Source organism: Hoplias malabaricus, chromosome 14 (assembly GCF_029633855.1).
Source record: "Hoplias malabaricus isolate fHopMal1 chromosome 14, fHopMal1.hap1, whole genome shotgun sequence".
Taxonomy (NCBI): Eukaryota; Metazoa; Chordata; class Actinopteri; order Characiformes; family Erythrinidae; genus Hoplias; species Hoplias malabaricus.
The window spans coordinates 26,808,872-26,821,162 of NC_089813.1; the positions used below are offsets into that span (position 1 = coordinate 26,808,872).

Sequence of the window (12,291 nt, forward strand, 5' to 3'; positions counted from 1 at the left end):
TAAATGTAATAAAGTAAAGTAAAGTAAAGTTGGACCCAGATTTCTGTAAAGCTGCTTTGTGATGACTTTTTGTTGTGAAAAGTGCTATATAAATAAAATTTGATTGGTTGATTGATTGACTGAAGTACTGTCTACGTATTTATTGTCTCAACAATGTCTTGCCCTAAGAGGTTTTATGAAGATAGTGATGTGCTCAAGGCCCATCACAAACACATCATTTCAATCTTGTTTTTCAAGGCTGCATATTTTTAACTTGCAGAAACATGTCCCAGGAATTCAGAGTCAGTGCTGCTCAGTATGAACCCAAGAAAGATTGCTAAGAACAAAAATAATTGATCATGCACAAGGGTTTGAATGGCTGCATTCTCACTTGTAATTGTACCAGGGATTGTTTTAAATGAACTAGACCTGGCAAGTGTCTAAACATGTGACTTGATGTAGACACCTGTGGAAGAGAGAATATTTCACTTGTTGCAAAATGAAGTGCTAATATGTGCCTTCTATACATGAGGTGTTTTCAAAAAAGAATTCCAATGAATCTTCACATGAAGATAAATATGTAGTATTGTGTTGAAAAAAAGATTAAAGTTTTGAGTGGGGGTTTTGCCTATTATGGTCACTGTTCCAGACTGATGCAAGTTCCTCAGACATCACATTTTCCATCTGCATGTGTTGCTTTAAACACACAGCATGTGACCTTACTATTATTCTTATTATGTCAGTGAAATTAATATAAGCATCACATATAAATAAAGTAGATATATTAATTTAATATTACGGTCTTAGTAAAACAATAATTGAACAATAACTGTACCAACTCAGTTTTGAGTACCTAGTCTGCCTGATTTTAATTGGAATGTTTCCATTGTACTGAAGCAAAACATTGTTTACTCTTTAGAATATTTGTGATGATAACACTGCAGGTGTTGTCCCTGCCACAGAGCTTCATGTCCCTGGGGTTGTGGGTCTCCTTGGGTTCCCTCCCACAGTCGAGAAACACATGCTGGCAGGTGGATTGGCTAAATGTCGACAAGTTTGTGAGCGTGTGATGCCCTTCTGTAGACTGGCAGCCTATCCAGTGTGTGTTCCTGCTTTGCACCCAATGATACTTGTATGCTCCTTGTCCAATATGCCCCTGATTACAATGAAGCGGATATAAATAGTGAATGATTATCTTGTTGTAGAAGGTAGTGCAGACTAGGAAAATATACAGATCATTTCAGGGGGAAAAAATGAAAATTAAATGAAAACTTCTTATGGCTACAGAAATAATGTCAGAGTCAGAATTTATGCCATTATTTTGCAAATGTTGTGCTATGGGTGTTTCCAAATAGACGAGCTGACATGTTTCCTTTTTATTAACCATAAGACTTAATTTGTGCCTTTCACTAGTTCCCAATTTTTGTTTCTTTTGTTTCGATCTGTTGACCATTCTATAAGCCCCATTCTGTTTGCAATCCACAGTTAAGGTGTCATTCTAACAATTAAAAACTATACTGTATTTCTTTAGCATTTCAAGTAACTTTTAGCCCATATCAGGAAAAGAAATTGATTGTTGACAATGGCTTAAATAAAAGTGAACTGACCTTGTAGTATTTGATCAGATAAGTTTAATAAATCACATAAATTAAAGAGTAAAATTCTTGCTTCACAAAGATTGTTTTGTAAAAAATTCCATTTGTAAATTCTGAAATGATTTTGTAAATTTACAGTTTAGAGTTTCTAAAAGTAACACTTGATAGTTTGGTAACTGCAGTACATGGGTAGTGAGAGAATCATTGTGCACAGGGTTCTGGGTACAAGACGAACAGTATTAGTCAAGTCAAGTCAAGTCAAGTTTATTTATATAGCACATTTAAAAAGACAGTGAATGTCAGCCAAAGTGCTGCACAATAAAAATCAACTAACAAAACAAACCAGATAAAATTATAAAACATACATGTAAAAGAAATAAAACAAATAAAAGAATCCAACAATAAAACGTTGTGGAGAAAAATACAGATAACAAGACAACATAAACCAAGGCAGAGACAAATGACTAAAGTCATTTAAAAGGACCCAAAGGCCAGAGAAAATAAATATGTTTTTAAATTGGACTTAAAAGTTACTATTGTAGGGGATTGTTTTATAAAGAGTGGGAGACTGTTCCAAAGTCTTGGAGCGGCTGCAGCAAAAGCCCGATCTCCTTTGAACTTCAACCGAGAGCGAGGGGTGTCTAAAAGCCAGGCCATGGAGAGCTTTGAAAACAAACAGTAAGATTTTAAATTCAACTCGGTATTTCACTGGTAGCCAGTGCAACGATTTCAACACAGGGGTAATTCTCTCCCTTTTCTTGGTACCGGTCAAAAGCTTTGCAGCTGCATTTTGGACCAGTTGCAATCGTGACAGGCTGGATTGAGATATACCCAGGTACAGAGAATTACAATAATCGATACGGGAGGAGATAAAAGCATGTATAACTGTTTCCAGGTCTTTAAAAGACAGTATTCTCTTAAGTTTAGCTATATGACGGAGTTGAAAGAAACTACCTCTCACAACAGTGCTTATTTGCTTTTCAAATGTAAGATCGGTGTCAATGATGAAACCAAGGTTTTTTACTTGACTGTGTACATTAGATGACAGACGCCCCAGTTCATTGGCCATGGTGGGGGTCAAGTGGGAATTTCCGAAAATGATCACATCTGTCTTTTCTTGGTTCAGTTTAAGAACATTTTTAGACATCCAGCACTCCACGTCCCTCAAACAATCCAACATGAGTTTTAGTGAACAATTCTCTCCTGATTTCAGCGGAAGATAAAGCTGTGTGTCATCGGCATAACAATGATATGAAACATTATATTTTTGAAAGATTGACCCCAGAGGGAGCATGTACAGAGAAAAGAGGATGGGTCCCAAGATAGAGCCCTGAGGTACACCACAAGAAAGAGATGCAGGAGAGGAAGAGGAAGACTGTCCTATATTAACAGAAAAAGTTCGATTTTCTAAGTAGGAAGCAAACCACTTCAACGCAAGATCCTGGATGCCAACGTCAGACAACAAGCGATCTAACAGGATGGTGTGGTCAACTGTGTCAAAGGCTGCACTTAGGTCCAGGAGAATTAAAACAACACACTTTCCTGAATCAACTGCTAGGAGTATGTCATTTAATACTTTAAGAAGGGCAGACTCAGTACTGTGGTGTGCTCTAAAACCTGACTGAAATGTGTCTAAGATATTATGTTTGTCTAAAAAAGAAGAAAATTGATGAAAAACAACCTTCTCCAAGACTTTTGACAAGAAAGGTAGCTTAGAGATTGGTCTAAAGTTATTGAGGACTGATGGATCTAGGCCAGGCTTTTTTAAAAGAGGCTGAACAACTGCATGTTTAAAACAAGAAGGCACAATACCATTAATGAGACTGCTGTTTATTATGGACAATATACTTGGGCCAACTGACGACAGCACATCTCTAAGAAGCGGCGTGGGGAAGGCATCCAGGGAGCAAGTGGTTGGTCTCATATGCAGAATTAAATCGGTGAGATCCAACAATGACATGGGCTCAAACTGACTTAGGAATGCAGAACGCATAGGTAGAACAGAGGAGCCAGGTGCTGGAGAAAAGTTAAGTGTCCGTAAACAGTCAGTTTTGGAAATGAAAAACCTCGTAAATTTATCACATAAATCAGAGTTTGCATCAAGCATGGGTGAAGCCGGAGGGTGCAGTATCGTTTTAATTGTATTAAAGAGAACTTTAGGACGGTGAGAATGCTTGGCAATGGTATCGGCAAAGTATTTAGCTCTGGCTGCTTTTACCGCATGCTGATATTTATTCAGACATTCATTAAGAATTTGATAGGAGATATGGAGTCTATCTTTCTTCCATTTGCGTTCTGCTTTCCTACATTGCTGTCTGAGTGCACGAGTAACACTGTTGAACCATGGCTGAGACTTTACTTTAAATCTTCTACTTTTAAGTGGAGCAATTTGATCAATGATACCAATGCAAGTAGAATTAAACAGATCAGTCAGCTCATCAGTATTAGTGCCAAAAGGGGGATTTTCCATGATACAAGCTGAAGGAGAGGTTACATAGGCGGCAGAAAACTGACTGGCTGTATGGGGTGTGATGGAGCGTGTACAATAATAAACAGGCAGAGTACTTGTAGGAGAAGAGCATGGAACTAGAAGGTCAAACAGGACAGATCTATGATCAGACCAACATATATCTATAATTTCTAAATTGCTTACTGAAAAACCAAAGGACAAAACAAGATCCAGAGTATGGCCTTGCACATGTGTAGGACCGATAATGGACTGAGTCAGGATAAAAGAATCGATGAGTTGTGAAAATTCCCTGACAAGTGGTTTAGAAGGACAGCAAACATGGATATTAAAATCACCAAGAATCAGGACTTTATCTGTACTAGGTAAGGTGACAGACAGAAAATCTGAAAATTCTTGAATGAAGTCCTTGTTGGGTTTAGGAGGTCTGTAAACTAGAGCACAGAGTATAGGACACGACAATTCCACTTTACACAGCTGTATTTCAAAACTTGAATACTCTCCTGCAGTCAGTAAGCGGCATTTAAAATGGTTTCTGAAAATTGTTGCAAGCCCCCCTCCCCGACCGGTAGATCTGGGGGAATTAAAAAAGGTACAGTCACTAGGAGAAAGCTCAACAAGGGGGCTTGAATCATCTATAGTTAGCCAAGTTTCCGTCACAAATAGAAAATCCAGGCAGCGGGAGACGAGGAAGTCATTTAGTAAAAAAGTCTTGTTAACCAGTGATCTAGCGTTGATCAACGCTATTTTAACTGGTACCGGTTCAGAAACTGATTGTGTAACATTGTTCAGGGTTGAGTGTGAATACACCAGATGACGGTGGTTGCCAAAATTGACACTATTTCTTCGACCCCATGGGTTAACTCTCGACTAAATATTAACTTGTGTAACAGAATGATAACACTGCAGATATTGCCCCTGCCACAGAGCAAATTTGTAAATCCAGATACTGTTATTGACCTGGGTGAGATATTCTTGTTGGGGATTTCAATATATTCAAATTTTTTTCTTCCTCATTCCAATGTGGTTGGACAAGTTTTGCACTGCTTTGTTTGAGGTTGAGTATCTTTGTGTGATGTGCCCTTTGGAGGTTATAAATTACTAGGTATTGACACTTTCATTATGAAATAGATGTAATATGGTGCTGAAATATATATATAGGTAAATGTTCTGTGAGCAGTGCATGAAAGCATATAAAAATAACATTCAGCTTAGTCATATAGAGCATGGGCGGGAACCTACAATCAAGATATTCTAAATAAAAAGTGAAAGTACACTGTCATTGATATAGCTGATAAATCACTTTAAAGGTTGTAAATTAACAAAACTCAACTTTATTCTAAGAGTGCTTGAGTGGGGCTTTCAACCTGACTTTCTGACTCTTGCTGTTCTGAGCACTGTGCATTAGTCTCAATTTGCCCTTCACTTTCAATCTCCTCGTAGCCTCTGCCTCTTCTGAGCCCAGAAATCCTCCTCCTCTTTTTCACTGCAAATACTGCTATTGCTATCACAACAGCAATCAAAGCTAGAGCGCCAAAAGCGACCCCAACCTTGTTCCCTGTACCCCGTGGAGAGTTGTCAAATATCTGGGAGATCCTGTTGATGTCCTCAGCTTTTGCAACCGTCCACATTTTCGTACCTTTGACTCTCACCCAAGTGCGGGCACCTTCAGTCATCACAGCTACAGTGTTTGTGGCTAACATGTTGATAATTGGAGGTCTTGTGAAAGGTGGAAGCTGAATGGGCAGTAACTCACCTCCAGTGAAAATACCTGATTGAACACAATACAGAACCTGACATCCGTCGCTTATAATGGCTAGATGTTGACTGAACTGTGGTGGGCAGCGATTCTGGTTTCCCGCTAACATGTTTGTAGACTGGCAGCTAAAGAATCCTCCAAAAGGTACAGAGAACCTGGTTGCTGTTTCATAATCATTGCTTAGACAGATTCTAGTGCCACTGGACAAAAACTTCTGAGCAATAAAATTTGGAGGACAAGATCTGGATTTGGTTAATGGATTTTGCAAAGAAGGGCCATATAGACCCCCAAAGAGGTATCCAGAAAATTCTGGAGCTACCCCATTAGTGAAACACCAGTAAGTGTCAACCTTTGCACGTTCCACATAGTACACATTTCCACAGACTTGATCACAGCAGGTGGAAAGCCAAAGAAACCCACATGAGCGGCAGTGAGCATTACAAATATATCTATCATAAGATCTTTCCTGTGTTTCAGAGCGCAACAGAGTGGCAGCATATGGTTGCTGACATGAATATGAGCCAGTGGCCGGGTTTTTTGCTTCAAGCTCCTTACAGATTGCATCTCCATCTGAAGTTAGAGGTGTGCACTGCTGGTAAACTCCACCAAAGCTAAGGTTGGTGGTGGGACCCTCACAGGAATTATCATCTACATTGGCTTGGAAGTTGAAATTCGTAGAATCTGGTTTTACACATCCAGGGTGAGCATTAACTTTGTAGTAGCGTTCTATGGCCTGACTCACTAGAAGAGCTAGTTTATTCACTGTTGGACGTGGGAGGTCTGGAAAGACTGATGGATTGAGGAAATAGTGAAGTGGTAGTCCACTGCGGTCAATAGCTACCAGATTGTTGAGTGTGCTCTCTTGCCATTTCTGTAGAGTGATGCCAGGATAAAACAAAGCCCCACCATGACTCAGTGTTATGGAGTATGTTAAGTTACCTTGATAGCCCCGAGTTTCCGATGTTTGTTCGGATTCTTTCCCACCAACATTTAAATTAACTTTGTTGAAAAAGTTGGCACCAGCTGAAGCTGAAACAGAAGACTGAGAGGACTCTGCATCAGAGAAATACGATGATTTTAAATAGTCCTCCTCTACCAAAGTGGCACCAGCATCAACACTTGTGATAACATGTGTGCCATAATCAAGCACCATCTTCTCTGAAAGATATGTTGCCTGTCGGGTTTGGTTGTTCTCAATGGCATCTGCGATTTCCTCGGCCTGATGAGCAAAGCGTGTGTCCAGGGTGAAATCAGGATAAGCCTTAACAGTGTACAGATGGTTGCGTACCTATAAAAATGGAGAACATTGGAATTTTAAAGTAAATACATAGTGTTATTGTATACAGTGCCTTATTTCCAGTCAACACTGGCTTAAAGTACAAATTATGAGCATATTTTCAAGGAAATTATATATATGGTTATAAATTTGCTTAAATCAGTGGAAAACAAATAAGAAGTAACAAGAGGATCCACCACAAACTTGGTTTAAATCTGATTAACAGTACTTTAAGCTTTTAAGAGACCTAAGTGACTTACTGAGGCATTAGAAACACATCCCTTTTCAAAGACTGAATTTTTAGACTTTAGAATTTATTTTAAATAACAGTTAATATAACCCTAGACTATAGCAGGTTATGTAAGGTGAAGCTTTAAAGAGAGAAACTGTTCTAAGTAATAGTGAAAATGGTGCTGTACAGGTGCTGTAGGCTTTTATTAGCTATTGATCAGGGAAGAGATAACAGCTTCTTTATTTCTCTAATGTTTTATTCAGTTATTGTTCGTTATTTTGAAGAACAATAAGTACTTTAACCTAAGTTTAAGAATTTGGATATTCTGTCAAGGACTTTAACAAAGTGTTATATTTTATATCTGATTAAAGTGGTTAAAAAAATAAAAAGGAGAACATTTTATAATCTATAATCTCATTCTTGAGAACTTAGAAGTTCAATAGACTTTGTCGTATTCTGCAGATATATTTTGTAGCAAGCAAAAACCATGAAACAAAATCCTGTTTATTTTCTCTTTTATCCAGAATTAAATCCTAAATTTGGGGTGACAGCAAAAATGTTTGATTTCAACTTACCTGTACTCGCGCTGTGACAGAATTGCCTTTCACTTGGTGGGTTTTCATGCGTTGGTTCTCGGTGGAGAACTTGGCATTGACCACCGAAAAAAAAGATACGTCTGAATTAATTGAGCTTGAAGTGGAACTTTTCTGTTCAAGCCATGAACTGATGATCTCAGAGTTCATCTCAACACCGCTCACTTTCTGTGGGATGACAAAGATCTCATCTGGGATGAGGTAGACACCATCCTCGGTGGTTTGACACTGGGAATAACTGAAGTTCATCACTCGTCCCATGTCCAGGTTTCGCAAGTTGTCCCAGCCTCCCCCAGGAAGGACCTCCAGGGCAGGTGTACTAACATTTTTGCGGCATGCTTTAAGCCCATTGCTAGGACGACGGAGAGGATGAAGGTTACAGTTACTGATGAATGCGAAGAGACTCAACAGAATGAGACTTCTTGACTTCATGACTGTCAGTGAAGGACTAGAACAGAGTGCTAATGAATGTCTGGCTATCTGTAACTTCAGTCTGGAAACTTAAATCACCTCCAAATCAGTTTCACTTCAACCTAGATACATATAAGGTAATATGACCTTGAACCAGTTCCTGTTTTCTCAGAGAGTTGGTTTAAACTTCCCCAAAATCAAAAGTCTTTTTGTTCATATGCCCATGTTTTTTGTTATATTCGCTTATAAAATAGTTTTAAGTGTCTTTGGATACCTTTAGTCAAAAGTTCTAAAGTAATAAATTATGGTATTCTAAAAAGGACATTGGAAAAAATTCAAATAGATTTTTGAAACTGGTTACATTTTTGATACATTTTTGAAACTAGCCCTGAGACCTTTTGAATTGCTAAAATATAGCTGTTTTCGGAAGTCTGTGATGGGGTTTTACTTCCTTGTTTTATTGTTCTCTGCAGTCATCATTATATGCGTAGTCTGTACAAAGACAGCCATGTCAGCAATCCATCAACATTGCATAGACAGCACAATGGACGTTAACTCATTTGTTGAGGTCTAGGTGCTTTGCTAAGGAGCATTTCAGTTGTGGGTGTTAGTACACTGTGCATCACCATAGTTTAATCAGAGGCAGTAGCTCATCTGTTGCTGCACATTTTGTGTTAGTCATTTGTTACTCCATCATAAACTGTCACAGGACAATGTGCACCGGGTGCGGTTGCTTAGTATTTAATTACTGGTGGACCATATTCAGTCTAGCAGTGATGCTCAGATGTTTAAAATCTCCAGCAGCACTGCTGTGTCTGATCCACTTGTAACAGTGCAATACATCACTTGTGTGTTATTGCTATGCTGAGAATGACCTACCATCCTAAGGATCCCATCAGGACCAGTAGAACTGGTCTAGTAGAACTGTTGATGAAATGAAGAAAATTTAGAAACAAAGAGGTGCTTTTAATATATATATATATATATATATATATATATATATATATATATATATTTTTTTTTTATCCTGTGTCCAACACATCATATTCAAATGTCAAATGTTGATTGTACAGTTACTGATTAATTTCCTACTTTTTTTGACAGGTGCTGTTGTAACAAGATAATGTAATTCATGACACTTATTTGGTTTTAATCTATTGCTTGTTCGCTGTACATTTATATATTTAGTGTATATGCTGACGAAAACAAATGTGTCTTGCTACCCTCTATTTTTGCTACCTTCAGCTTCTGCATTGGCTTTAAAAGTTTCATTTCCTAAATACATATGTTTTGAGGAAGTGCTGTGTGTTGGAAAAAACTTCCCTAAAGTGACAGCAAACAATCATGTATTGTTTTATTTTATTTTGTATATACATTATGTATACATTTATTTATTTATTTATTTATTTATTTATTTATTTATTTATTTATGTTCATTGTAAAGTATTTATGCTGCTCTTTATTGTTTTGTATGGTTACACACCCTTTTCATTTCCTGCCATTCATGACTCATATTCATACTTTTTATATCCCTATGGTCTTCCGCTACCAGTTTACCTCTTGTTCGTTCACACCAAGAGGGAGAGGACTTCCAGTGTAGCATGTTATAAACTCTGGAGCATAATTCCTGCTTTCTAATATTTTCTCTCACTTCTTCTGAAAAAAAGCTGAAAACTTGTCTATTTCTGTTTGCCTTCCCAATAATGTAATTATTAATGTGCAGTTATTGTCTTTTCAATTTATTTGATTTTTTTAGTTGATCTTTAACGGAATGTATAGTGACTTTGAAAATACTTAATTGTGCTGTATGATGAATAAATGTTTTAGTAGTAACAGTAGTAGTAGCATTGAATGTTCTTGCATGAGTAGGGAACAGAACCCAGTCTACTGGATTAAGAGCATCTGTGGCAGTGTTACCCTGTACATCTCCTAAAATACAGTCTTTTTCATACAATACACATGACATCCCATCCTAAGGGTTGGAATCTTAAACACTGTCCAATGCTACGTTTATGCCCTGTGATGTAGTGGTTAAGAAAAAGCCAACCTTATACTTTGATGTGCCCCTAATTCTAAATCTAACATAATATTTTAAGATAGATTTACCATTTCAATACACCAAGGTGCATTTGATTATCAGGAGGCATACGGAAAATAAGTTCCATGTGTGCCCATTTGTAGCTCTTTACATTTTGTGAATGGGACTGGGGGGAGTAGGGAGGGTGAGTGTGCAATATCAGAACTGGACATTTATCCAAAGATTACACTAAACAAGCAAACTATGTTAACTCTGGAGCTGTATGCTTGGGTCAATCTAGATTTACAGTAACAGGCTTAAAAATATTTGTGTTATATTTATAAAAATGTTAAATAAATTAACTTTTACAAAGTTGTGTAAACAGAATAGAATTGTGTTCCACTACATCTCTGCTCACATCATCTTAATGTCAGAAATTTCTAATACTAAAAAAAACAAAAATACTAACAGCTTATTGGTCATGCCACGGCTGACTGAATATACTCCCACACAACCTGGTTGTGTCTCTGACTCCTCCCTTATATCCTTCTCTTCTCTTTTCTGTTTAATGTGCATGTCGGTTGAAATGATTGTTGATTGCTGAAGGACGAATTTGGGACTTGACCCAAATCACTCGCCTATCTATGTTTTACAGCTTACTCAGTATCCCGCCATCACTTAAATACTAACGTGAACTACACTTCTACAACAACAAGTACTGTTTCAAATATGAGAAACATGGAATTATAAAAATGCTGTCCAAGATCAAATTTATCTTTTTTATTTTGTTTTATTTTTGTTTATCACCATATTCTTAAAATATTGTTATATATATTAATTTTATTAACGAAATAGTCAAGTAATTTTAGTCAATATTTGTCATCAGTTGAACACTGCATTGTAAATATGAATTGCTGATGATGTCTTTAAAATATTTTTAAATGGTCCCAACAATCCATATGCATACAAACAAAATATCACAATATGCTTAGCTCTTAATGCATAGTAAATTCTTTATTAAAGCTAGAATATATGGAATGTCTTTAGTTTACAAAGCATAAATCAGAGGTAAACCCAGACTTATAACCAGAGGGTTTAAAAGCAGGCGCAGAGTCTGTCTTGGGCAGAGTTCCTATAAATGGTCACCCATCATAAGGTGCCATGATAGTCACTGTCCAGTCTTTCACACTCACGGCTGTTTAGCTGGGGCTTTGGTTCTGCGTGTGGTCTTCCGGGGACTCTTGGTCTTTTTGGTCCCAGGTCTTTTGGCCTTTTTGGGACTCTTAGATTTTCTCTTGGTCTTCTTAGGAGATTTCTTGGCGGTTGCGGGTTTCTTTGCCCGTGTTCTCTTGGCTTTCTTTGCCCGTGGCTTCTTGGCCTTAACAGTTTTCTTCTTCGCTGTTTTCTGACCAATTTTGAAGGATCCAGATGCGCCGGTGCCTTTGGTCTGAACTAGGCCACCATTGGCAAGCAAGCGTCTGACAGCCAGTCGTACACGGAAGCTGTTCTTGACCACATCGTAGCCAGCGGTAGCCAGGCCTTTCTTCAGAACAGCCAGAGAGATGCCTTTGCGGCTTTTGCTTGCAGACACAACCTTCAAAATCAAATCAGAAACAGAGGGGCCACTCTTCTTAGCCTTTGTAGATTTTCGCCTTGGCGATTTAGCAGGAGCCACTGCTAGAGCCGGGGCTGCCTCGGACATGACGGTGTCTGTAGAGTGTGTTCGAAGAGCTATGTTGGAACAGATAATGTGAAGACTTCTCCAGCTGCTAATATAGATAGCATGAGAACTGTATAGACTCTACTAGTGGCTTGAGCGCCCTTGTTGCTTGTGTCAAACAAACTGTGTTTTCTTTCCAAAGACAACAGCTGATTATTTTCTTAAATGAACATCTGACAAATTAACAAATCATGCCATACATATGTGTATACAGACAGTTTCACATACATAGTGCCTCTCAT

General features: G+C 38.0%; 2 protein-coding genes across 2 annotated transcripts; both read right to left on the minus strand.

Moving 5' to 3' along the window:
* Positions 1–1,604: 1,604 nt before the first annotated feature.
* LOC136666412 (macrophage-expressed gene 1 protein-like) lies at positions 1,605–8,361 on the minus strand. The gene is made up of 2 exons (XM_066644583.1): positions 7,884–8,361; positions 1,605–7,088 (listed from the first exon to the last, which is right to left on the minus strand). The coding sequence occupies exons 1-2, from the start codon at positions 8,331–8,333 to the stop codon at positions 5,376–5,378; spliced, it is 2,163 nt and encodes a 720-aa protein (XP_066500680.1). The 5' UTR covers positions 8,334–8,361; the 3' UTR covers positions 1,605–5,375.
* Positions 8,362–11,188: 2,827 nt separating this feature from the next.
* On the minus strand, positions 11,189–12,061 carry LOC136666447 (histone H1-like). The gene has a single exon (XM_066644621.1). It carries the CDS (start codon positions 12,029–12,031, stop codon positions 11,519–11,521), a length of 513 nt encoding a protein of 170 aa, XP_066500718.1. The 5' UTR covers positions 12,032–12,061; the 3' UTR covers positions 11,189–11,518.
* Between the last annotated feature and the right edge of the window lie 230 nt (positions 12,062–12,291).

Coding starts and splice junctions, on each gene's coding strand:
- LOC136666447 (XM_066644621.1), bottom strand. CDS start 12,031: ATGTCCGAGGCAGCCCCGGCTCTAGCAGTGGCTCCTGCTAAATCGCCA.
- LOC136666412 (XM_066644583.1), bottom strand. CDS start 8,333: ATGAAGTCAAGAAGTCTCATTCTGTTGAGTCTCTTCGCATTCATCAGT. Junction 7,089..7,883: donor CTGTCACAGCGCGAGTACAG/GTAAGTTGAAAT, acceptor CCATTTTTATAG/GTACGCAACCATCTGTACAC.